The sequence below is a fragment of the Megascapheus bottae genome, chromosome 33, assembly GCF_031878675.1.
Source record: "Megascapheus bottae isolate mThoBot1 chromosome 33, mThoBot2.hap1, whole genome shotgun sequence".
Classification (NCBI taxonomy): domain Eukaryota; kingdom Metazoa; phylum Chordata; class Mammalia; order Rodentia; family Geomyidae; genus Megascapheus; species Megascapheus bottae.
In genome coordinates, this window is record NC_143541.1 from 6,731,253 (window position 1) to 6,758,556 (window position 27,304).

The 27,304-nt window shown below is 46.9% G+C and overlaps 1 protein-coding gene across 2 annotated transcripts in view; it reads right to left on the reverse strand.

Moving 5' to 3' along the window:
- Positions 1 to 2,764: 2,764 nt before the first annotated feature.
- Positions 2,765 to 27,304, reverse strand: part of Tamm41 (TAM41 mitochondrial translocator assembly and maintenance homolog) — a 33,656-nt gene continuing 9,116 nt past the window's right edge. Inside the window, exons 4-8 of one of the 2 annotated variants that reach the window (XM_090323756.1) lie at positions 26,228 to 26,378; positions 15,435 to 15,580; positions 11,883 to 12,048; positions 10,761 to 10,823; positions 2,765 to 2,896 (exon numbers count right to left, since the gene is read on the reverse strand). In XM_090323756.1, the coding sequence (XP_090179882.1) occupies positions 2,820 to 2,896; positions 10,761 to 10,823; positions 11,883 to 12,048; positions 15,435 to 15,580; positions 26,228 to 26,378 (603 nt within the window). In that variant the 3' untranslated portion in view covers positions 2,765 to 2,819. The remainder of the gene's footprint in view (positions 2,897 to 10,760; positions 10,824 to 11,882; positions 12,049 to 15,434; positions 15,581 to 26,227; positions 26,379 to 27,304) is intronic. The other variant, XM_090323757.1, reaches the window with a different exon arrangement.

Genomic DNA, 27,304 nt, shown 5'->3' on the forward strand with positions numbered 1-27,304 from the left:
GATGGCCATCTTTAAAATCACGATGTCATCGTGTTTCCTGCCCTTGATAATGCCTATGTCCCCTTTCTGTCACAACGGTGTCGATAGGTGAAGGCACCTATTCTCTAGGAGAAGTAACTTCACCGATTAGTTCCTGTGTTATACAACGCTCAGTTGGAGTTGTAATTAAAGGGGGAATCAAGGCCCAGACACGGTTGAGTACATTTGTGATCCTAGCACTCTAGAGGATAAGAAAGGATACTGAGCTGGACATCCTTCTCTCTGTAGAGGACAGTCGTGTGACCTGGGGTAGACGCGGGTGGCTGCTGCTTGCTGCTGAGTGGAGGTGTCATGTGGAATGGACCCTGCCAGGTTGTAAAGCCTCTGCTCTGTTCCTGTCCTATGCTCTGCTCTGAGCTCAGGGCCTGAGCCCTGTCCTTGGACTTTCTCAAGGCTAGAGCTCTACCACTTGAGCCTCAGCACCACTTTCTGCTCTATGTATTCAGTACCGAGGAATCGAACCCAGGTCTTCGTGCATGCTAGGCAAGCACTCTACCACTAGGCCAAACTCCCGGCCCCTAACAACTCACTTTTAAAATTCTCTTTTACACTTTGGGGCTGGGGGTGACGTGGGCTAGGCATTTCTGGCTGGGGTCTCTCCTGCTGTTTCAGGGACTGGGGCAGCTACCCTCACAAAGGCTTGCCCTGTGCTCGCCTGCAACACATCTATTTGTCTTTCCCTGTGGCATCAGTTTCCTCAACCTGAACTATAGCTAAGAAGAATGCTAAGTGTTAATTCTGGCAGCAGTCATGATGGGGTATGAGCCTATTTACATTATGGGAGTAGAACTGGGACTCTGGGGTTAAATAACTTGCCTAGAGTGCAGCTGCACAGGCAGGCGGGAATCTGACTCCATGTCCCACTCCATAGTACATTTGTTCTTTACGTCTTCTGGGTTGAGAAGCACAGAGTTCCACCTTCAAGGGAATCTCACCTTCAGCCTTCTCTGTACCTGCTTGAAAATCCTAACTTAGGCACATGGCTCCCTTCCAGAATGGGCTAAGAGAAGAGGAAGGCAAGACCACCCACCCAGAGGAAGAGGAACACTGAGGCTCAGTGAGAGCTGCAGGGAGTGTGGGAAGAGGCATGAGATGGGAGTCGGAGGTGTGGGTTCAAGTCGTGGCTGTTAACTTACGTGTGTCATGGCCTCTGGTGATCCTTTTTCTTCGCAAGGCCTCAGTTTCCATATCTGGAAAATGAATGTGATGTTCTGTGCTCTACTGAGTAGTCATTCTGTAAAATATCTACTGGGGATATGGTTTCATAAGATACTGGGAGCAGAAAGGCAAGTCACACAGATAAAATAGAGCTCAGTGACAGTGGGTGTTGACTGGGCGGACCAGAGATTCCCATTTTGCCCTATATGCAGTAGGAAATCATTTTAGCATCTTGAGAAAGCAAATAGTCACAAAAATCACACTGCTGAAGGGTTAATGGAAATGATCAGTACTGCATGAATGCAACAAAGCATGGCCCTGCTATCAACATGCACTCACGAGACATCACAACGCCAGGGGCTTTGTTATAACCACTTCACAGGGAGTAAAACTTTTCATAATAATAGTAAGCTCAACCCAATCTGATGGATGCTCTGTCCGCACTCCGAGGCTCTGATTTGGATTGGAATGGTTTGATCCCAAAGGCAGGAAACGATCTCTCAGTACAAGACACCTCAAGTCTGCCCTGGAGTAGGGGCAATGTCCCGTGGGAGATCAATGGAAACAGGCAGAACCTGGGGTTCCACTCAACTTCAGTGTGAGGTGAGGCAGGTGAGGAACTGCTCTCTGGCACCCATTCATCCCCAATTACCATCTAAATGCCTTTCCTACCCTGCAGCCCAAGCCTGGCTGGCCCTTGGAGTGGGGCAAGTAGCTCCGGCCAAGCTAATGGGCTTGATTCTATCTCTTGGCTATGTACAGGCTTTTGGCAATGAGGGTGTTAGACAATTAGGGCTTGTTAGGGGATGTTGGGAAGCTTTCTTTTCTGAGAGGTTCTAAACAAATGTGGACAGGGCTGTGTGAAAGCCCTGCAGTCCCCTAATTATGAGGGAAGCAGTGTACATACGAGGTCAACCCTCCAAAAGCACAGAAGAGAGATGGGAAGAAACAGCCAGTGTAGCAGTTAGCTCAGGAGAGCCATATAAATCTCTCCTCACCTGCTGCATGCCTCGTGGAAAACCAGCAACATAAAGTGTTCTAATCCAGAGAACTGTTCCATACTTGGTGAGTCCTGATGGAAAAAACCCAACACAATAAAGTGGGGGGGGGGGAGGCTGGGAGGGAAGCAGATAGCAGAGCCCCACCTGGCTGGCACAATCCCAGCCTGCAAGCTCACAAGCTTGGCCACAGCTCCCACCCTGGGAGCCACAGGGTGCAGACCTCATGGCCCTGCTTGCAGTCAGGTCCTTCTTCTTGGGATGCAGCCCCTCTCACACACTTGGTCCCACTTGGGTAAATGGAACACAATTTTATTTTTTGTGGATCATGGGGCTTGAATTCGGCCTGGGCACAGTCCCTGAGCTCTTCAGCTCAAGGCTACCACCCTATCCCTTGAGCCGAGTCCCACTTCCCATTTTCTAAAGATTAATTGGAGATGAGTCTCAGGTCCTTTTGTGCTCGGGCTGGAGCAGGTTTTTTTTTTTTTTTTTTTTTTTGTTTTTTAAATCAAGTATTACACTCACTCCACCCTCTTCAAATTCATATAATAGGTCAAGGTAACAAATAGTCAAAAAGGATCGAACTTTATTCACTATATATAACATATATAAAAACAAGAAAAATCAGGGTGCTTTCCTCGTCCATCCTTTCCACATTTTGTGTAGCTTTAGTGAGCTGTAAATCACTGACTTCCTCATGCCTGCAAGAGAAAAAGAGTGGTGACAAAGCTGAGGTGTGTGGAGTGGGGTCAGGGACACCCTGACTCGACTCTGGAGCGGGCAGGGCAGGCATGGGCTGTGGGGGCTCTGGAGGTGAGGGAGCTGAAGGTGGTAAAGGTCACCGCAGTCAATGTGGGCACTGTGTGTGTGCTGGTCCTGGTGCTTGAATTGCTCTTGAGCTTTTTTGCTCAGGTCTAGTGCTCCGCCATTTGAGCCACAGCTCCACTTCCAGCATTCTGGCAGTTAATTGGATCCAGATGTCTCATGCACTCTGCTGTCTGGGCTGGCTTTGAACTGAAATCCTTAGATCTCGCATCCTGAATAGCTAGGATTACGAGCATGAGTGACCGGCACCAGCCAACATTTTTTTTAATTAGCATTAATTTGTGATACAGGAGGGGGTTTCATCGTGACAGTTCCATTTAGGCACAAGATGCATTTTCATCAATTTCATCTCTATTGCTTGTTCTTTCCCCTACTGCATGGAGAGATTTCAGTTCTGACCAGGCTCCTCAGAGACAGGGTGTGGGCCCCTGGAACCTGGCATCTTGAAAAGCAATCTTTTGAGTGGTGAGCATGGCGTGTCACCCTGTGAACTTGGAGGAGATAGGACACACCACGTGCTCTCCATATCAGTGCACTTTGCCAGCATGCTGGTGGGGGGGCAGTGTTTGCTGGAGAGGCATTGCTGGGGTGTGAGTGGTCTCTTGGCCCCCTACGCTGCCATGAGGAGTCATTACAGGCAGTGGCAGCAGCAGAGCAGGGCGCAGGTGAGATCATCAGTGTGCACGCTGCATCTCTGGCCTAGGCCTGCCAGCTGATGAACGAGCCCAGCCTAGTGAGAATCTCCGGGCTCTGTACCCTGCCTACAATGCTTTCAATTTTCTTCTTGGGGCAACCACTTGGGTAAGCCTCACCCACTTGAGCGTGGAGGCTGAGAGCTCATTACATTAAGGTGCTCTTTAAAATTCCAGCAGAACCAATCAGATTGAACAGAATGTAGGCAGTTGCACACAGCAAGGCTTAACACAGCAACCCCGGGCAGGGCTGAGTCACGGCTGCTGGCAGAGGTACAGACCATGACAATCCCCAGCCGCCTTCAGAAAACTTAGGCCCAGACTCCCTGGAGCTTGAACGTTTAATGAGAACACAGCTGGCACTGCGGGTGGACAGCGATCTTCCTCGACTCAGACTCTCCCCACACAGCCCTCTGCGCTCTCAGAGATGACAGCAACAAGTTGTGCCAGAAAGAACTCTGGACAGGAGTTAAGAGACCTGGGTTTGGCACCCAGTTGTGTCTTGATTTCCTCATCTATCAAGGGCCCTGAGAAAGGCTGGATGTCAGCTGGGCTCTGAGGCTGCAGCAGCATGAATGTACACTTCTGGACAGATGCCCAGTTTTAAAATAGATTTCTATAAATCTTGGGTTGCAAAAGATTAAGAACCGACAGACTAGAAAAACAGGTCCCTTAAAAAAAAACAAACCCAAAACACCAAGTATTAGAGTTTGAACTCACAGCATTGTACTTGCTAGGCAAATACTCTACTCCAGCCTTTTTTGCTTTATTTTTCAGATGGGTTCTACCTCCCCGTCTCTCCCTTTGCCAGGAGTGAGCCTCAGTCTGTGAACTTCCTACCTACACTTCCCAAGTAGCTGGGATTACAGGTGTCCACCATCACGTCCAGCTTGCTGTGTGAGATGGGGTTTGGTACCCTTTCTTGGTCAGGCTAGTCTTGAACCTTAATCCTTCCCATTTCTGCCTCCCAAATAGTGAGGATCACTATCACCATGTCCAGCCTCTCAATACTTCAATTTCTACAAAGTAAGCACAAACTTCCTAAGCAGAACATAAGAGAGTGCTGCACAAAAGGAACGAAATGGACAAACTTCACTATGTAAAATTAAAAGCTTGTCGGTATAACTATTAAGAGAGTGAGAGGACAACCTCCAGGCTGGAAGATATTTATACAGATACCCAACAAAGGACTCGTGGGAGAGCACGCGCTTGGCAAGCAAGCACAAAGACCTGGGTTCCATCCCAGATGTGTAAGCAAAGGACTTTTATGCAGACTGTGAGGAGAATTATGAGAAAGCATATCTCCCTCACCAGGATACCCATCCAGACCTCTGAGGAAAAGTAGGTTTCAACCATAGCAAGGCATGTCTACAAAGAAAAGCTCCACAGAAGGCACAATTCCGACTTACTTCAAGGCTCTGAGGCCTGGCTGGGCTTGTGGTGAAGAAGCCTGTTCTTATTTAAATAGGAAGGCAGTAAAACAAAAAGGGCTGAGACTCAGGGGAAGAGGAAGAGGAAAGAGAAGGAATAATTATGAAATAACATGGCACACATTTACAAAAGCAGCATAAAGCACTTCAATGAGGCTGTTAATCAACAGCGAGCCAGGGGTGGCTCTGTGTGTGGGGAGGGGGTGGGGAGGCCCCTGGCAGGCAGGGCTGGGCTAACAAGGATGATGAAAGAAGATGATTACAGGCCAAGTATGTTGTTGACAACTAGGAAACAATGAAACCAGTTGACATTGTTTGGGGAGGGGGAGGAGGAAGGGAGAGTGACAGAGGGGTGAGAGGAACTGGAGTACACTGTAACTCTGTTGAAATGCCACAACTGACCCCTCTCTCTCCCACAACTAAAATGAGAACATGGAAATGAAGAGCCATTCCACTTGCTTCGGCAAAAGGCTGGAGGGATCTGTGGGCATGCTGGCATTTCCCAGAAGACTAAACCTGTCCACGAATTCAGGAGAACCCTTTGAAGTCAGAGCGGCAAAGGGCATCCTCCCCCAGTTAATTCCTGTTGTTGACCAGCAAGTCAAGTGGGGAAAAATGAAGGAAGTTTTGTTTTGTTTTTTATCAGTTCTGGGTCTTGAACGCAGGGCCTGGGCACTGTTCCTGAGCTACTTTTGCTCAAAGCTATAGCTCTACCACTTGAGCCACAGTGCTACTTCTAGTTTTTTCTGTTTCTGTGGTACTGAGGAATCAAACCCAGAGCTTCCAGCATGCTAGGCAAGCACTCTACCACTAAGCCACATCCCCAGCCCATGAAGGAAGATTTCAAATGGGGTCTCCTCGACCCTCAGGGAGTCTCACAAGCTTTCCAGGGAGCCTGAGCTGTCTGCTGGCCACCTGGCTGGCTGCTGCACCCCTATCTAGCCCCCACACTACCTGAGCAGATATGGACTTCCCACAACACTCTAGGTGCTTTTCCTCTGCCCTCCAAAGAAACCTTGCATGCCTCACATGGACTGGTGGCCTCTCTTTGGTCAGTCGTGGGGCAGGAACGCTGGGCTTGGACACTGTCCCAGAGCTCTATAGCTCAAGTGGTAGAGTGCTAGCACCACACTGAGCCCGCACCACTTCCGGTGAAATTTCTGGTGGTTAACTGGAGGTAAGAGTCTCAGGGACTTCAGTGTCCAGGCTTGGCTTTGAACCGCAGATCTCAGCCTCTTGAGTACCTAGAGTTACGGGTGTGAGCCACTAGCGCCCAGCTTGTGGCTTCTCTTTGCCTGGCCTCCACCTGTCCCAGTCCAGTGATGGAACCCCGTTCCTCACTTCCTGTTCCCATGCTGGTATCCTCCAACAGTTCCAATCATCTCCCATCAGCCAAGAAACTTCCGTTTCTGCTCAGCTTGCTTTGCCTTCTTCTGCCACCAGATTGGGACATGACAGTGCCTGCTACTACCACATGAGGTGGAGAGGTGAGAGGACACTGATTCCACTATGGATCCTCACGGCCGGGCCTCTGCTCACCTCCACCTTCATGAGAATTGTGCTAGTCTGCTCATAGCTCTATCTAAGGGAAGCTGATGTTGCCACATTTTCCAAGCTAGTATGTTCGCCTCACTGTGCGAGAAGCTGGCTAGCTGCCTGGATGTCCTCTCTTCTAGGTGGAAAGATCTGAAGTGGGTGACTTCAAGCTTACAGAGTAGCTGCTCGGCAGAGGCGGATGTGCTGACCACCTGCCGAGGCCTCAGAACCTCGTCCTGTGAGTGGGGTGTTGACGTCTCCAGCTCTAGAGCCACATACTGAAAACGACTGCCAGGCCTCCTCTCTTCTCATCCCGAGCGTGGCCTCTTCTGTCGGCCGTCTGCCTGAGCGTAACTGAGTTTACTTCCAAAGGCACCTGCCGGTGAAGCAGCACCGATCTCCTCTGCTGCCTGTTCCAGAGAGGCCACAGCGGAAGCCACACGAAACTCGGGGTAGCAGGGTTTTCTCACGCTGCAGATGAAGAGGAGCCAGCCTGCTGCAAAACCAAACCCAGCTTGAAGTTGGGGGAATTTCTGGGACAAAAAAGGACCTAGCAAAAGTGAGGCAGAGTAACAAAACTGTGACATCAAGAACTAGGGGTAGGAGGCCAGAGGGGAGGAGGCACAGGGGCCACAGGGACTTGTAAAGACAGCGTAGGTGACCGCCACATAGCGACGCCTGAAGAAAGAACAGTCACAGTGCTTGGTGCTTGTCTCAACCTGGAGAGATAGACACAATTATTCTCAGAACTCAGAGTAACCAGTGGACAGGCCAAGCCTTCGTGGTTATAATTTGAACTCCAGTCTCTGGGCTCACAAGCCCCTGCCCTTGGCACTACACTGGACAGCGTCACCTCCACACACAATCTGGAAGTTCCTTTCCACGGTTTCTGCAACCTTGGTGCCAGGTCTCACACATCCTTTCGTCCTGGGCCTGGGCCTTGCACAGTGGACTGTGACAAGCCACTGCCCTCTGCTGGCAAAGGGAAGAGGACCAAAGTTCACTTCAGGTACAGGTACAGAGAGGAGGATGGCTGGGGTTTAGAGGAAAATTCAAGCTTACTAAAGAAAGAAGACAGGAATCCCAGTACTTGAGAGAATGAGGCAGAAAGAGCTTCAGTTTGAGGCAAGCCTGTTGATACAGGGCAAGACAGTCTCAAAACAAACAAAAACAAACTCAACCCCAGCCAGTGTGCCTGTTCCCAGCATGGGCCACACATAGGCACACCAACAATCTGTCCTAAGGCTCTACCATTTCTCTTCTATTCATTTAAAGCAAACCCCAGGCACGGTACCATCTTTCCTGTACACACTTCAGTATGTATCTCAAAGGAAAGGATTTTTTGACTGCCATATCACCACTACTAATAATTCTAATAATTCTTAACAGCTGGGGACACCTCACCAAGAGCAGGGCAAGGGCATGGCACACAGCTTGAATCAAAATGCACACACCTACAGTCTCAGCAGGATAAACCAGCAGGAGCAGAGGCTAGTGCTTAGTTAATCAGGAACAGAAAGCTAAGTACCCGTCTGAGGTGGGGAGATCTCTCAGTAGACTTGGCCTAACTCCTGCAGAATCTCCAGTCTAATCTTTCTAGAGGGTAACACCAGGGCCAAGTTGGAGGACAGACATCTAAGTAGCTAGACCGTAGGACACTAACAAGTATGGCCAACACCAGCAGCAGGGAAAGCTCATGTGTGTGTATGTGTGTGTGTGTGTGTGTGTGTATGCACACACTCCTTGGAGGGCCTCATAACATCCCAAGGAACCAGGATGGTGGTGTACTCCCTTCTGTATCCGAGCTCCTCAGTAAACCGCATGGGGGAAGGACTGAGCTAGGCAAGTCTCCCACTTGATGTTGACAAATGTTGGAGAGATGGAAAGAGCACGCTCACAGAGTCAACACAGCGACACGGAGGGCAATAATGGCAATGCCTAAAGATAGTCACATGCTTAAGACTATAAAAGAAGAACTGGGCATAATAAGTTGCACTTAGGGACCAACAAAAAGAGATAGTCATTAAAAGTATCACAGCAGGGCCACAAGTTTAGTCTACTGGTAGAGTGCTTGCCTAGCATGTATAAACACCCAGGTTCGATTCCTAGGTACCACATACACAGAAAAAGCTGGAAGTGGTACTGAGGCTCAAGTAGTAGTGTTAGCCTTGAGAATTCTCAGGGACAGTTCTCAGGCCCTGAGTTCTAGCCCCAGAACTGCTCCCCCCCTCCCCATAAAAAAAAATCATAGCAGGAAAAATGAATTACAAGGCTCTGGGTTTGAGCTCCAAGAGACTGAGATATGAGGATCGCAGTTCAAAGCCAGCCCAGGTAGAAAAGTTCATGAAACTTTTATATCCAATTAATCACCAGAAAAGTTGAAGTAGAGCTGTGACTCAAAGTGGTAGAGTGCTAGCCCTGAGCAAAAAAAAACACCTCAGGGAAAGTGTACTAGCCCTGAGTTCAAGCTTCATGACAAAAAAATAAAATATAAAAGCAAGGCAGTCACAGGTGGTTTGAGCCTATAATCCTGTTTTTACTTGGGAGGCAGAGATCTGAAAGATTATAATTTGAGGCCTGCCATGGCTATGAGCTTGTGAGTACCAGCTCCCATCACCTCAACCTACAGCTGAGTGTAGTAGTGGGTACCTGTTATCCCAGTTCTAGCCCAAGCAAAAGCGTTTAGGAGACTGCAGAGCCTGGTAAAGCTAAAGATTCAACAGGCTTCCAGAAAATGCATCTGAAGGCTAAGAAGGGGAATGTCCCTGGATTTCCATTGCAGTGCTCAATGTGAGATGTATTTGCAGCAACGGTCCCCAAACCCTAGTGGAAAACGGCTCCTAATCTATCCCTAGCCTACGCATCCATCGTAGGAAAGATTTTCAGATGTGTGAGCTGGTCTCACAATTTGTCTCTGGGAGGAGTGGGTCCCGTGCTTCATTAGACTGACAGCGTGCTCCAAGCCCGTAAAAGACTGGGACCCAGGAAATGAATCCCACGTGGCAGTGAGGACACAACCGCAGACATGCGCCTGAGGAAGGCGGGAGGGTGTGTGGAGGGGATGATGGTGTGGCGGGGGTGATGGTGGGGCTGGAGAGCCCGATTCTAATCCCCCTCAGGGGCATGTTGGGACAGAGCCTAAACTTCCACTTCATGGAAGGATTTTTTTTTTTTAAACTGTTTTTTATTTTTTATTTTATTTTATTTTGCCAGTCCTGGGCTTGAGCTCAGGGCCTGAGCACTGTCCTTGGGCTTTCTCAAGGCTAGAGCTCTACCACTTGAGCCTCAGCACCACTTCCGGCTTTTTTCTATGTATGTGGTACCGAGGAATCGAACCTAGGTCTTCATGCATGCTAGGCAAGCACTTTAACCACTAGGCCAAACTCCCGGCCCAGGATTTTTTTTTAAATGGCAATAAAACTGGGTTTTGGGAGCTCAGGCCTGTCGTCCTAGCTACTCAGATATGAGGCTTGTGGATGGACGCTAACCTGGCAGGAAAATCCGAGAGACTCTTATCTCTAATTATAAAAAAAACCAAAAACCAAAAAACAACAATAACAACAACAAAAAACCAAATCGGAAGTGGAGCTGTGGCTCAAGTGATACAGGGCTAGCCGTGAGCACAAAAACTCAAGGATGGCGCTCAGATCCCAGGACCAGCACACATGCAAAAAAAAGAAAGAAAGGTAGAAAGAAGTGAAGTTCCTCACTAGGAGACAGCAGTAGTTGTCTGCACTGGGGAAGGGAAGGAGGGGCAGGGCTGACGATTCGTACAAGGCCCACCGTGAGTAACTGCGGCAGACATGGGCATCGCATGAAGGAGACCCACATGGAAGGAGCTGCTCAAGAACCAAGAGCAGCAGCAAAACCTCCAGCAGCATGCGCTGCTCTGATGTCTTAGACAACCAGGGCTCCCTGCAGCCAGGACGGTTTTTACAGAACTGCCGTGTCTAGGGCGGGACCCTAAAGATCCCACCACATCAGATTTAGCGCAGAAGACAAGAAGCTTTCTATCTTAACCAAGGATGTGGAAGCTCTTCAGTCTAGGATTCCATGACCCAGGGGCTCCCTAAAGTTCTCACCAGCAGTGAAAATGCCTTTGGTGCTCTGTCTGATACTTGAAGGCCTCACAATTGCTGAAAGACCTAGAAGAAAAGAGCAAAAAGAAAACTAAGAAAACACGAAACGGGTGTTAGCAAACTGCAGAGTTTTAAAACCTCAGTCTCAACATTCCTTCCAGTTACCAACAAAACCAATACATGGAGCTCTGCCCAGTGTGGTGGGGGTCAGTGAGGAGGGTGAAGCCTGAGGTCCAGGGCCCTGGAAGAGCACCCAGTCACTGAAGCGCCCCCCCCCCCCCGCCCCCCACCTCACCTACACAACTCTTCGGTGACTCTGGTCAGGACACGTTGTAAGCATGGTGGAAATGCAGCAGTACAATCCCCTCTGTGTAATTAACTTTAAAAAAATGCAAAAAAAAAGTCAACTAAGAGCCAATTCCTCAAAGGTCACTTGAGGAATGTAAATCTGCTTAAGGCTTCTGGTTCTTAGTTGCAAGATGTAAAAAGATTAAAAACCAAATGTTTGTATCTGAGAAGGAAACTTCCATTGTGAAGACACACAGAATACTTAAGCCAAGTGAGGGAACAACTGTAGGGCCTCCCATTCTGCCACTGTCCAGTCACAGTATAAAAAAAAAGAGGTGGGGGAGGAGGGCATCCCTCCTTTTCCTTCCTGGGGTCAAGTAGGTCTCTGGAGGCATAAGCAGTAGTTAGGCCCTGGTGGAATGCTGTGGGTCCAGGCCAGGTCAGAGGACACTGCTGCATAGTTGGGGACACAGTGAGGGGAGCCGGCCAGAGAAAGCTGTGTCCCTGATGTCACAGAAGCACCAAAGTGCCACCAGCCTCTGCTCTGACCACCACAGAGAGCACAGGTGCAGCTTTTAAACAGCTTCTAGCAGCTCTGCCCTAGAAACAGAGCAGATATAAGACGCAGGAATCTAAAAGAAAAAAAGACCATTCCCATCACGTGGTTTGTAACTAGTGCACATTAGAGCTCTGGGAAACTCCAAACGGTTCCAGCTTTCCTTCCCAGAGGCAACATCTCTCCATCTTGACAGGCAAGGGGAGGAAGAACTAACAGGTCTCCATCACAGACCAAGTCTGCCCCCCAGCACTTCCTCAGTGCCAAGTCCACGGACATACCCAGCCGGACCACATGGCCGCAGTCGGGGTCGTGAGCAAGTTGGAGTAAAGTCTCTTCCACATCTCTGTTTTTCCCAGGAGGATCCATAATACGATTTATTCGCTGCTGTAAGGTTTTGGGCAATGTCATGAGCTGAGTGAATTGTCCTTCTGGGCTTTTATCTATCTAGGGAAAAACAAAGAGACGGCCTTTATGCAAGTGTTCTGAATTCCTTTTATATTCAAAGACACAGGGCTTCTATTTAAAACAACACAAATAGGCATCCACATTATGTAGGATTCCCAAGCACATGTTTATAACTAACTAGGGGTTTTATCCTTCTAAGAAAATTAAATGAAACCAAACAAATGCAATCACCAGCAAGAGGCTAATGTCTGAGTGTTCCAGGACCCAACTTCTGCAAAGAAGGCAATTTTTAATTTTCAGGATCCTTTTTAATGTGAGAAAACAAGCGCCGCCTACTTTGAGGATTAACTTCTCACAGTATAAATCTCTCCATTAACTGGTCGAAGGAAGTGGGGCTGTAGCTACCAAGCACCCTTGAGTGTCCCTCAGGCCTGGGCACTCAGATCAAGGCAGGAAGATGGAGGAACCCATCCAGAACCATGGCCAGGGACAGGACGGTGTCTACATCTGCTCCTGCCCCTGGGCCCACTCACAAACTATGCCTCGCTGTCCGACTGGAGGACATACAGATGACAGAGACTAACCTCACGGTTAATCCTCTAGCACGTGCTAGGTATTCAATGAGGGAATGATAACTATATCTATGCAGTTAGGCGTCACTGCTTGTTGCACAGGAGTGAGCTATGTAAGAAGTCTTGGTCCCACTGTGGTCTAAGGATTTTGAATTGTTAAAAGACAAATACAAAAATAAAATTACTTATTGGACTTCACGCAGAAACCATTAATTAAAAGTTAGCCCCATAACTAAGACCAAACTAGTTCCCTAATACAGTATATTTTACTGCATGGAATTATTATTACTGGGACTGTCTCACTATGTAGCCCAGGCTAGTCACAAATCCATGGTCCTCCTATGTTTGTCTCCCTAATGCTGGGGTTACAACTGTGTGCCATCATGTCCTACTGTGTGCTACCACGCTCCACTGTGTGCCCGGTGCAAACAGCACAGCCCTCACACCTTGTCACAGAACTTTCCATGGAAGGACCACTTTTGTATTCCTTTATGAAACGTTTAAGTCTGAGCTTCAATTAAAAGAGTGGTTAAAAAAAAATGGACAAATGTATTTAGTTTTAGATTCAGATTTTTATAGACATGGGAAACTTTATTAATAACCGTAATTCATTTACTCTACCACGTACTTCATTCAACCAGTATTTACCAAGCATATATAATATCCATGCCTGGGCATTATGTTCTAGCTTTGTCTATAAATCTAAGCAAAGAAGAACGTTAGTGCTCTGGAAAAGGCTGTGAGGCTCACCTAGGCTCTCACATGCTGCACCAAGGCTGTCAGCCGAGTGGAGGAGTGACTCTGAAAGGGGTCAGTTTCTGCCTCCCACAACAAAGGGTTATCTGGTCTGAAATGTCAAGAGGCTACTGATGCAGAGCCCCATGACAGAGCTACCTGAACAGTTCAGGTGCCAGGTGAGTGACGACACCCTGTGAGGACTCAGGAAAAGGCCATTTCACAGTCGTACATGCCTAGCTGGCAGAGGAGGCAGGAGTCAAGGGAGAGAAGAAGTGAGCTTGCTCTCCCCTTAATGACCCATCTTCTTAGCCCGGGTCGTTGGATCTGGAGGACTGCAGCTACCAGGATCGGGTAAACGTTTGGCAGTAGGGAGATGAGTTGCTCTCTATCTTCATAGGAGCAACTGACCCTTAGCAGCAGGACACACATCTCGGTACACCTTGTCAATTCTGATCCAAGTGGGATGGCTTTGTAGGCCACAGGGAAGAGTTTAGATTATGTTCAAGAAAATACTCAATCTTCTCCCCTTGCTCAGTTTCTAGAAAAGTTGGTAACTATGGCTCCTCCTTCCATGTCTCCTAGGCAGAGAACAAAAGTCGCTCAGAAGAAATTCCACAGCTGCTGACATAAAACACTTGGTCCCTGGCCTGCCTCAAATGACAAGTCTTCTGATCACAAAAGATCGCAGTCTGTGTTTTAATGCCTGTTCTTTTTTTTTTTTTTCCTGAAAAAGGTCAAGAAAGCCAGATGTTTGAGGAAGAGGTCTAATGTGACAGGAATGAGCTGACAAGACAACAGGAACTTAGAGAAAGAGACAAATGAAGGAGAAGAATAAACTAAGAAAATAAATATGAAAAAAATCACTAGAAATATTAGAAGAAAATTTCTTAAAATATGCTTGTCTATTTTCAGATGAAAAGGCTAGCCAAGTACTGGAGACGCAGAACACAGACGTACACAAAGACAATTGCAAATCGTCACAACATTCAGAGTGCCTGGTCTCCAAAGCTTGTTGACCTCACAACCAATGTCAGGAAGGCATTCAAAGGCACATTCTGAAAACCCAAGGCTAACAGAGGAGGAGGTGCTCGGGGAGATAGTGAGAGGCAGTCTGCATGGCATGGCTGCGCACAGCTTCTAGAAAACAAATAGCCTGGGACAGTGCATGGCCAGCGCCTTCAGGAAGCAGAACAAGAAACAGAAAATAACCTAATGCATTGTCTGAAGTGGAAGAACTTTATAGATGTGTCAGAATCTGAGGATGAATTAGAAGCAAGCAAGTAGAAAACAACTGAGGAAACTGTTAATTTCAGAAAAAAAAACAAACAAACCAAGTTGTATAGGAAAAAAATTGCATAATACAGTATATCAGCAGTATAGAAAGGTTGTCATAGAGCTATTACTCAGTGGCGAGTGCTTAGCACTTATAAGAACCTAGATCAAAACAAAGTAAATAATGAATATCAATCAATATTTACAAAATAACTGTGTGTGGAGCATGAAAAGTCAGAGGGGAAAGTGAGAGGAAATATGTGTGTGGGGGTGGCAATGGTGGTAGGGTAAAGAGTGGTACAAGCTCATTTCTACAGCACAGAATCAAGAAATAACAGGCCAATCTGACTCCTTAGACTCAGAGGTGAGAATCACAAGGATCAGATAGAATGGGAATGTGCCAGGCAGCCTGTGGGAAGTGCTACCAAAGTTCCAGAGTAAGCAGAGCAAGTGGGAAACCAGTTCAGCACAGTGCGTGTGTGAGCACATTTCTGTAAGAGCAAACCCAGCCAGACATGGGCCTCTTCATACCACATCTATGTTCAGACACACACGGGTATGCACACGCCTGGAAGAAAGTCCCCAGAGCCAAGTGCACCACTGCTGGGGCAGCAGAGGGCAAACAGAGAGTTGAACTCCACTCTTTCCTTTGACAGGTGGCAGAAAAGACTCGCCTAGTGTCCCTCCTGTCCCGGCCTGGCTCTCCTCTGCAGAGGTACCCTTTCTCTAGCCTCGCTGCCCATGTGGATGCACAAGTAGAAGCATGGAGCTGAGTTTTCTAGTATGAATGTGATGGTGCGTCCTGTCCTTCTCCCAGCTCTGGCTATGTTCGGCGGCATTTACCTCTAGTCTGCCTTGCTGCGTTTTATACACCACTTGGGGGTTGTGCTGCAGTATGCTGCCGTAGAGCTCACGGAAGTGGGCCACGTTCGGCTTCACAATATTAAATACTTTTGACTTTTCCTCTCCGACTACCATCCGAAAGTCACCTAATTGAAACAAACAGAACAATTAATCTTCTGTCAGGCATCCCGCCTGTGCTCTATGAACTACAGCCCCCTGGGAAGTACACTGGCTCAAAGTGGCCGGATTCCTCAAGATGAACGGGTGACACAGGTAATGCAGGTCTCTCAAAGCGCAGGCCCTGAACACCAGCTAGAGCAGTTACCTAATCACAGGAGGCAGCTCTGTGCTGTTGTTTTTCCAGTGCAGAAGCTTGTAGACTGATAAACCTTTATCTTATGGTGGAAACTCTGCCCCAGGCAGGAGAGCTGATGAGAGCTAAGCATCGTATTTCAGACTTGCTGCCCTCCTCTTGCCTGGCCTTGGCCTGCTGGAGGATGACTTGTTTCAGGAGGGCTTTTGTGGTGCTTACCCATGTAATTAACCTTGTTACATTTGACAAGGCCAAGAACAGGACTGCTCTAAGTCTCAGTAAGAAAAGGATTACGTCTATGACAACATTGAAGGCAGACATAACTTTAAAAATTGTGAGTGAGGAGAAATGCAGGCTGTCATTTTTGCCTGCATGAGCCACTGAGCCGCCCAACTAGTACTTCTGAAGCGCAGCTTTGTGACACCCCTGCCGCATGGAAGAGTGGGAAAGCTGGATGCCTCGTGGGCTGATAGGGACAGATTCAGTGGTCTGAATCATTTCCTAGTGTGCGTGAGTCCCTGGGTTCCACCCCACTACTGCACAGATTAAAAACATAAAGTTTAGACACATGCAGGAGAACCACAAGTTAAGCATGTGCCAGCCATGTTGCTTTGCTGGGCAGACAGGAAGCTGCCAGCGGAGTCCAGAGGTGGCAAGTATAGGCACAGGCCTTAGCTTCTTAAGAAACCCTGGGTGGGGAAGACGATGATGCTATTTATCATCCAAACCATTCCTGTTGGAGGGTGAGGAGAGCACTAAGGCTATTTGCAACAGGATATCAACAGGAACCTGGAGAGACCAGGGCACACAGTGGTACTAGCGAATCCTTTCCTTTGGAGGGGGAAGACTTCCAAGAGATCATTGCCTGCAAAAACAAACTTCCATCTTGTTTTGGAGAGGTCTGCACTGGTCTGAATAGGAGCTGCTCTCTGTTGTGAGGTAGTAAGAAGGAGGGAATGTAACCCAACAGGGCCTGAGGGAAGGGATCGGGGTTAGGTAAGATCATCCGGGTATAGTCCCAGGACTGAACACTGAGCAGACAGACACACTCGTCTACCACCATGCCATGCCCAGTGTTGCCTTGGGATTCGGTCAGCAAGAAGCCAAAAATATGGGCCCTGGACCTCACGCTGGAACTGAACCAAAATAATCCTCATTCTTTGTAATTACCCAGTCTGTGGTACGGTGTAACTGGCAAGAGCAAACAGACTAAGACCACGTCTACGAGTACGCACTTCAGTGAGGTGTACAGTATCCTGGCTTTAAGCATCAAAAAACAATGCGGATAGTGGCAGAACGCATCCTAAGATTACTCCTAAGTGGACTTGACCTAGGTACAGTAAGGTCTGTGTTCAAGTGGGTGAGTGGCAAGAAGACCCGGTCCTGACACGCGGAGTGTATTGGGTGAGTTTGGTTTTGCCTTACTGTTTTCAAATGAAAACTTACTGCTAATGAAGCTGTGAAGTAGTTGATCCCTTTGTTTATTGTTGTTGACACCAAAAGCTGCTAAAATCCTCTGGAAAGCAGTAACTCCGCCCCGTGTAAAGACCGGGAGGCAACACTGACTGAGTGTGTGGAAAGCACACGCACTTCTCCTATCATGTAGCCCATGCAGCCATCTTCTCCGGCAGTGGTCGGTTCTTATTTGCCATGTATGGCGATAAGGACACGGAGGTGAAATAACCTGCCTAGGATTTCCTGGGAAGTAAGCTAATAAATGGCACGTAAAATCTGTTCACTGGGCTGAGGATTAGCTCAGTGACCACGTGCTTGCCCAGAGTATGCAAAATCTGGGGTGACCCTGTGGATCACGTGTGGCCACCTCGCCACCACTGCTGGTGGTGGCTGGATCACCAGGGTGTTAGCTTCATCAATGGGTAATCTACTGATAGTTGAATTAGAGGGGAAGCCGGCTGGGGGCAGTGGGCCACTGGAGGTGTGCTGATGGGTCGGCATTGTCTCCAGACCCTCCTCTTTCCCTCCCCTTGCTTCCTGCCTGCCGTGAGGTGAGCAGCTTTTGGCCATCATGACCCTCTACCATGATGCTTCTGTCTCACCACAGGCCTAAAAGCAATGGAGTCAGTTAACCATGAACTGACACCTCTGAAGTTGTGAGGCATGAGATATTGCGCGTGCTCTCTCTCTCCCTCCCTCTCTACCCCCCTTCTCTCACCCCCTCCCAGTCCTGGGGCTTGAACTTAGGGCCTGAGCACTGTCCTTGGGTTTTTCCTCAAGGCCAGTGCTTTGCCACTTGAGCCACAGCACCACTTCTGGCTTTTTCTATGTATGCGGTACCGGTGAATTGAACCCAGGTCTACTCTAACACTAGGCTAAAATCCCGGCCCAAGAAACCTATTTTTTTTTTTTTTTTTTTTTTGCCAGTCCTGGGCTTGGGATCAGGGCCTGAGCACTGTCCTTGGGTTTTTTTTCTCTCAAGGCTAGAGCTCTACCACTTGAGCCACAGCACCACTTCTGGCTTTTTTCTATGTATGTGGTACTGAGGAATTGAACCCCCAGTCTTTGTGCATGCTAGGCAAGTACTCTACCACTAGGCCAAACTCCCGGCCCAAGAAATGTCTTTTTATGTTAATTTTCTTATGCATTTTGTCACAGCAGGGAAAAGTCTAACTTACCTAGGTCTGTTCTACGCCACCCTAAACTGTTCATGAAAACACTGTTTATCCAGGGAGCAACTCAAAGAGGAAAATGAACAGTCGTTATGGTGCTGGACATACCCTATCATGAAGCCGTGGCCACTGAAAATTACAGTCACCGAACACAGTAAGATGGGAAATAATTGTATAGAAAGAAACGAGCACACAAATGAGCAAAAAGCCTTATGAACATGTAAAAAATTAAATAAAGGGATTATATAAAAAGAGCTGGAGATGTAGCGGGTAGTACTATGTGTAAGATCCGGGTTCAAACCTTAGAAACACACACACACACACACACACATTTTTTGCCAGTCCTGAAGTTTGAACTCAGGGCCTGAGTACTATTCCTGAACTTTCGCTCAAGGCTAGTGCTTTACTACTTAAGCCACAGCTCCAATTCCAGCCTTTTCTGTTTATGTGGTACTAAGGAATCAAACCCAGGGCTTCATGCATGCTAGGCAAGCACTCTACCACTAAGCCACATTCCCAGCCTGACATAGATTATCTTTGATCTAACAGGATATGAATATGTTGGAGGTCTGTGTGTGTTCTTAACATTTGCTCTTTTAGTCCTGGCAAAGCCCCAGAAGTAAGGCACTAATATTTCAAGATTAGGACACAGAGATAATTGTCTCAAGGTCCACCTGCCTCTTAGTATCAGGGCAGTGGCACATAAGCAATCATTTGCCTCTATTTTTAAAATTTTCCCCACCCCGAACATCTAACAGCTTCAGATGAATTTATACGCAGCGTGGATGTCATCATTTGACAGGTGCAGAGGGAGGTGTCTAACTTGCAACTGTGGAAATAAGTTGTTTTTATTAATACTTCATAAATGAACTGTTTATCTTGGAAGAGAAGAAATGTCACCAAGCTCCGAATCAAACAGGGTTGGCCCTGATGTAAAAGATCAGTGGACTGATGGATATTTGTGTTATTCCTTCCCTTTCTGAAACAAAGAGTTCTTCTAGTGTTCCAGATGGCAACTTTCTGAGAGGAGGGCTGTGTTTAACCAAAATGTAAAAGGAAATGGATCCAAATCCTTCTACTAACAACAGCTGCACTCAAAGGACCCAGAAAACATGAGAAACTCTAGAAACAAGACCTCACCTCAGTCCCTCATGCACAGTCAGGTGCAGGGAAGGCACACCAATAAGCGTCCATTGAATTAAAAATTTCCAACCAATGGGCAGCAGAAGTAGCTCAGCCACAGGGGACAGGAGAGAATTGGTGGTTACTCATTTCTTCAGAACAAAGGGAGTAACATCATGGGCACAGCATGAACCAGCATCTGATCAAAAGAATCCATTTTTCTCACCTTTCGGGATCCATTTGCAATGAAGCTCAGTGACTAAGATTGATTGCTGCTTTTATTTTGTGTATCCCTCCTGATGGTTTTACTCTTGGCTGTTTTACTCAGAGAACTACCAGGTAATACAATAGGTACCTGATTTCTCTTGGACTCTGACATGGCACCATCTCAGAGGCATGCAATCAATGGCCAGAACTTGGTTATAAATGTGGGCACAGGGGGGCTGCACAGCCCAGTGGAAAGGTCCTGCTGTTCATGCGTAGCAATGTGTCAGGGTGATGTGAGTCGAATTACTTAACCTTTCTAAGGTGGGATGACCGGGAGTCCAGAGCAGCATGGATTACAGAGAAGGAAACACACAGACAGACAGACAGACAGACAGACACACACACACACACACACACACACACACACAGACACACACACACAGTCTCCAGCTGAGTCAGTCTCTTCTTCTTCAAAGGGTTTAACAATCTCACAATCTCACAATTGTTTACGGATGAGTTACATTTAAGTTCATGGAAAGGCCAGTGGACAGCAGGAAGAGAGCCCAGAACCTAAGCCATTGCTAACCTCTCCCTTTAAAAACAAGTTACACATTTCAGTTCTGTGCCTCCTTAGGTAGCTACTAAGTACTAGCAACTACGCTAGGTCCTAGAGTACAGATGCAGCCTGATCTCAGGTTACAAGACAGAGTAATATTTCAGTGCAGTTCTCATGGGGCAGTGTTTAAGATCTGCAGTCCAAACAATACTACAAGATTCATAAACCACTCCAATTACCCACCTAGAGCAGGAGAAAAGCTCTTTGCTCTAGTCCATTCTCTCAGCAGTCACCTTGCAACCACCTTGTAATCCAGAGCAGATAAGACTTCTTGATATGGGGTGTTTACTGCGAGGGGTGAGAAATTCCCCTAAGGAAGAAAATGTGGGAAACCTATGGGAAGACCCAGCTAGGCACCCTCTTTTGCTCAAGGCTAGTGCTCTATCACTTTTAGCCACGGCAATATTTCCAATTTTTGAGTGGTTAGTTGGAGATAAGACTCTCATGGGGGGGCTGGGAGTTTGGCCTAGTGGTAGAGTGCTTGCCTAGCATGCATGAAGACCCGGTTCGATTCCTTGGTACCCCACATATGTAGCAAAAAGCCGGAAGTGGCGCGGAGGCTCAAGTAGTAGAGCTCTAGCCTTGAGAAAGTCCAAGGACAGTGCTCAGGCCCTGAGCTCAAGCCCAGGCCTGGCCAAAAAAAAAAAAAAAAAAAAAAAGACTCTTATGGGGATTGTTCTGCCCAATCTGGCTTTTAGTCATAATCCTCAGATCATTTTCTAGCCCAAAGTCACTCTTCAAAGAGCCTTATTTCTTTCTTTATTGCCAGTCTTGCATCTTGAACTCAAGGCCTGGGCACTGTCTTTGAGCTTTTTTGTTCAAGGGTAGCATTCTACCACTGAAACCACAGCTCCACTTCTGGCCTTTGGGTGATTAACTGGAAATAAGAGTCAAAGATTTTCCTTCCCAGGCTGGCTCTGAACCACAAATCTTCAGATCTCTGCTTTCTGAGTAGCTAAGATTACAGGTATAAGCCACAGCTGCTCAGCCTTTCAAGAGCTTGATAATTAGAGCCACCACCCATGTAGATTACATTTTGTGTATGCTATGAGCTAGGACTCTAGTTTCATTCTTTTTTTTTTTTTTTCTGGCTAGTCCTGGGCTTGAGCTCAAAATCTGAGCACTGTCCTTGGACTTTCTCAAGGCTAGAGCTCTACCACTTGAGCCTCAGCACCACTTCTGGCTTTTTTCTATGTATGTGGTACCGAGGAATAGAATCTGGGTCTTTGTGCATGCTAGGCAAGCACTCTACCACTAGGCCAAACTCCCGGCCCCACATAATCATTTTGACATTCACACGTACATGGGTCATCATTCTGATCTACAAAGCTTATGAATAACAAAAAAATAGGAAGGCCCCTCAAGTTTTATATAGGAAAAAAGTTCAAACAGGAATGATACAATGATTTCTTCCTGATCATTTCTTTCCTGTTGCGTAGTGTCAGCTGTCCCCTCTTTCCCTCCCTCACTGCCCTGAGTTGCTCAGTTCACTCTCATGGGTGTCTAGTGGAGCTGGTAGCCCCGCAGCTGCACCTTGTCACCCGCTTTCCATTGATTCTGTGCCCTTCTCCCACCCTCCTTCAGATGTGCACTCATATGCACATGTACGAGGTAGAGAAAAGTCACCTAAAAACCATAGGACAAATTAAGAAGAGGTCCTTTGTTGCCTTATCTTTGGGGTTCTTTATATATTATTTTATGTACAATGAAGAGGTGTTTGGGTATTATAATTTGGAGTTTTTCTCCTGAGTTTGTCCTCATTTGATTTCACTATATACAGGTATTTTGAGTCCTGTTTACTTTGTTGTGTCTCATTTTGTTTTAAATCTAACACTGCATATCAGGGGACCTTGTGCCATTTGTCTCTCTGATCCTGGCTTATCTCACTCGACATACTTTGTTATCATTTCATTCATTTCCCTGCAAATGCCATTATTTTATCATTTCTGATGGCTGTGTACATAGTACCACATTTTAATTTCACTCTCTTAAGTGGGTAAAATCCTGTGCATTTTGAGATAAATGACCAAGGCAGAGTAGGTAGGAGGTACTTTGAGCTGCTATTCAGATGGCATTCTCAAAAGTATCTCATTAGCTGCTGAAAGACAGGATACTGATTCATTCCTATGCAGGAGAGAATGAGAAGGTGCTGGTGACTAGCCTCTTTAAAGTCCACATGTGAGAAGACTATATGAGGGATAAGGAAGAGGCAGGCGCAGCAAACTGGTTGAGGAAGGAGCCAACATAATCACCTTTTCCATTTAATGATCTAGTATTAATTTAGCACCCAAGACACAGGTGTCAGACATGGTTCGTATGCATGAGGTAGAGTGAGCAAAACAAAAAAATGCTGGCTAGAGCTGTAGCTTCCTGGTAGAGCATGTGCTTAGAATGCAAAGGCCTTGGGTTCAATCTTGAGTGTATATGCTTGCTCACGCACAGAAGACAAAAATTCCTTCCTCCATATTCTAGTAGTGTCAGAAAGACCAAAGAGAATCAACAATGTGCCAGTGACAGACTGGAGCAGGGAAAACAACAGCCAGGGAAGGCTATGACAGCCAGGGAGGAGCAGGTGCAGCTTGGGGGGAGTTAGGGAGAAGAGGAATGCTGGGAGAGGGGCAATCCAGCATGTCTCTGGATGACACCCACCATCAACTCTCTGAAGAACAGTGATGTAGGTTAAGGTTTCCAGGATCACTTTACTAAGTGAGACACACAGTAAGAAACTCTGGCACATGAGACATTATTAATAATGGATTAATTGAGAATGTTGTATTCTCAGAAGTCAGCAAGTAACTGTCAAGTACACAGAGTTCCAGCAGCGGCCCAAATAGAGAAACAGGCCTTCAAATTCTCCAATATGCGCAATATAAACACTGAGGGTGGAACAATTACAGAGGCAATCTGAGAAGCTTTCATTCCAGAGAACACAGCTGTGGTGATACCCCCTCACATCAGAGAGCTGGCAGACAGGGCCCATTTCTGTCCCACAATCATTCCACTCCACTCCACTGGCCATTTCTGCTTGCTTTGTTTGACTCCTCAAATTAGCGCTGCTTGGGTTCAGACAGTTTGGCATTACCTGGATGTTTGTTATTCATTTTTTTCTTGGCTGCTTGTGGGCCTTGAACTCAGGGCCTGGGAGCTGTCCCTAAGCCTCTTTGTGTCAAGGCTAGTGTTCTACCACTTGATTCATAGTGTCACTTCAGGTTTTTGAGTGGTTAACTGGAGATAAGAGTCTCACAGGGACTTTTCTGCCTCCGCTGGCTTTCAACTGTGATCCTCAGATCTCAGCCTCCTGAGTAGCTAGGATTACAAATGTGAACTACTGGCTCCTAGCCTTAATTCCATTTAATAAATAAGAAAAGAGGACTTGGAGCGGGTCAAGCACCTCAGAAAGCTGATCCAGCTTCAGTTTGCTCATTTGTAAAGGAATGCGATAATATAGCTACCCAGTGTAAAAGTTATTGTTAAATTAATGACCACACTTTCTATTAAGTATTGAGAGGTTAATAAGAAATGTGATTTGGGCCAGTTGCTGGTGGCTCATGCCTGTAATCCTAACTACTCAGGAGGCTGAGATCTAAGGATCGGGGTCCAGAACCAGCCTGGGTACAAAAGTCTGTTAGACTCTTATCTCCAAAAACCAGAAGCAGGCGCTGTGGCTCAAGTGGTAGAGCAGTAACCTTGAGCTCAAGAACTCAGGGACAGTGCCCAGGTCCAGAATTCAAGCCCTATGACCAACAAAAAAAGAAAAGAAAAGAAATGCTATTTGGGCTGGGAATGTGGCTGAGTAGTAGAGTGCTTGCCAAGCATGCATGAAGCCTTGGGTTTGATTCCTCAGTACCACATACACAGAATAAGCCTGAAGTTGTTCTGTGACTCAAGTGGTAGAGTGCTAGCCTTGAGCAAAAGAAGCTCAGGAAGAGTGACCCGGCCCCCCTGAATCACTGAAACTGTGCAGGCTCTCCACTGTGACACCCCTCACAGAAGAAAGTCTAGCTTTGGCTTTTTAATATATGTGATGCTGCGTCATTTGATAACTGTTAAGCCAGGATCATTACTTAAAGTAGAAATGTTACTAGTATATACTTGTATAACAAGTTCAAGGTCACCCCCTAAAATTCATTAGAGCTCCCTTCCACCTTAGTTACATCCTGACTTCTAAGAATAACTGGTGGGCTAGAGAGCTGTCTCTTCCTCCCCATCTTTGCAAGACGTTCACCCTTCTCCATGGTTAATAACATGCTGCTGTCGATGTGAGCAGCACAGACTGTGTAGTTACCACTCCTGGCTAGCACTTCTGACTGCCTCACCTCCACCAGGAAGAACTGGCAGGAGCTTGCCCAACAACCAAATATCCTCTTTTTGCCCTTCGTCCATCCTTCTCCCACTACCCTCCTCATGGAGAAACACAGGCTAGGATCACATGTAATCTTGTCAAAGCTGTAACTGAAAATGAGCTGGGGGGGAAGTGGGGCTATGGTTCAAGGAGTAGAGAGCTAGCCTTGAGCTCAAGAGCTCAGGGACAATGACCAGGCCCAGTTCAAGCCCCAGGATCGACAAAAAAAGAAAAGAGCTTGGGGAATTTTGGAATATTCCAGGATTAAGGAGATTTGTGGTTTGTGCAAAGGATGAAATTCCATCCATTCAAGGACACTGGGTTCTAAGAAGCCTACGAAAGATGGGGTAAACTTGTCTTTCAATACATTGCCTGAAGGGATCTCGTCCCTATGACAGAGATCTATACCTTTGTCTGCCCTTACTAGTCTAGTTCCAGCAAAAACCAGCTTGTCTATAGATGTCAGAAAGCTAAAGGCCATGTAAGGCAAGGCTAAGGAAGTACTCCAGATTAAAATGCCCAAGGGCTTAGAGACCACCAGGCCAAAACACCTAAATCGTGGGTAAAAGTAAGAGGCAGCTGGGTGCTGCTGGCTCATGTCTGTCATTCTAGCTACTCAGGAGGCTGTGATATGAGGATCACGGTTCAAAGCCAGCCTGGGGACAAAAGTTCCTCATATCTCCAATTAACCACCAGAAAACTGGAAGTGGCACTGTGGCTCAAGTGGTAGAACACAAGCCTTGAGCTGAAGCACTCAGGGATAGTGGCCAGGCCCAGAGTTCAAGCTCCACAACTGACAAAAAATTAAAAATAAAAGAGCCATAGCTAAATACACATATTATAGTCCTTAACTTGGTCATGTATTTGAGGGGAAAAGCCCCACAAAGCATACAACTAGAATGACAGATGTCTAGAATATGATTGTCAGTTTGATCTGAATACTGTGCCAGTGTTAAATGTCCTGCATTTGACAACTATACGGTGAATATGTGAAAACATCCTTATTCTTAGGAAACAGAAACAGGAGAGATGTCATGTGCAACCTCCTCATATAGTCCAGAAAAAAATAAACCAGAGTGTACTCGGAGGCTCTAAGGTAGGGTTTCTGGAGGAGCACCAATACTCAGGGCAGGCCAGAAACACAAGTTCTTGGGCTACATGGAACACTACTAACAAGGTGGCTGTTTGGGGACGGAGTCAAGTGTCTTTTCACAGGCCATCCAGGCCATTCAGAGGCATGGAGCAGGAAAACGCTCCACTGATAGAACATGACAAAGCAAGTGTGGTTGCTGATGGGTTCAAACTATTGAAGGGCTTCTGGGAATTCCTGTGTTCTTCTTGCAAAATTCCCATAGTCTTGCAGTTATATCACGAGGGAAATGAATGACCACAAAATTACCTGGGACGGTGACCACAGACAAAGACCTTGGAACCAAGGAGACTTATCAGGAAGTTGTCTCAGTGAAGGCCGGGATAGAAACAAAGCAAAGGGAGGAGCAGGGTGCCAGCATAGTTTGCAGATGACTTACCTCTTTCCTGGAAGCTTTGGGTATGCCCGACACTAACCTGAATAGGAGAGTCCGGCAATCTCCATGAAGAGGTCTTCTTCAGAGAAGCTCTCGGGGAGCATGAGAAAAGCAGCAGTCACTGCACTCTTCAGGTTCTTATCCAGGGCGGATCTAAGAATGACATTCTCATTCATCACTACAATTTTCACCTGGAAAAAGATGAACATGAAGAAGGAAAACCCTAGAAGTGGAAAATTGCTCAAGCTAACATACACACTGGAATTGTCCCAAGTATCTCTGAATATAGTCTAGGAATCTTAGCTCTACATATGAAATAATTGTTATTCTAATAAGCAATCATAGACTCTCCTGTTGCATGCCAAGGTCAGAGAAACTGTGGCACAAGAATGTATCACAATGCCAAGGAACCAAGAAAACCAAGGAAGTATTCTTCCTGTTTTGTTTTTTGTCGGTCATGAGGCTTGAACTCTGGGCCTGGGTGCTGTCTCTGAGCTCTTCAACTCAAGGCTAATGCCCTATTACTTGAGCCACAGTGCCACTTCCTTTTCCCTCTTTTTAACAGTGAAAAGCAGTAGTACTATAAAACTAATTGTAAAGCAAAGTGAATGGACACTGTGTCTTTTACTTCAGGCTCCCTGTTTCTCCAAGGGAAGAGCTGTAGCCTACCCACCTCTTCCACTGGCAGGTGGGCTGCCAGCCAGCGCTCCTCTCCCCAAACCTCAGCATCATGAGAGTTGACTAGTCCTACATGGAGCCTTTCAGCACTTTAGTGAGTTCACTATCACCATAGCCACGTGCAAGAGAAAAACTGAGCAACACCTAAGGGACATGGTATGCCTAAGGGATAACAACAAACAACAACAAAAAAATCCAGCTCACGCCCTTAGACTGTGCACATCAAGTAATAAGTAGTTGAGTTATTCTCCTGCATTGTTAGATATGTATTCTGGTTAACCTATTCTTTTTTTTTGGTGGAGGGAAGAGGTGGAGACAAGAGTCTTACTATGGAGCCTTATTGGCCCTGAACTTGCTCTGTAGCCCAGGCTGTCGGTGAACTCAGGACTTCCTGCCTCAGTGTTCTGAGTGCTATGATTACAAGCTTGTACCACCATGC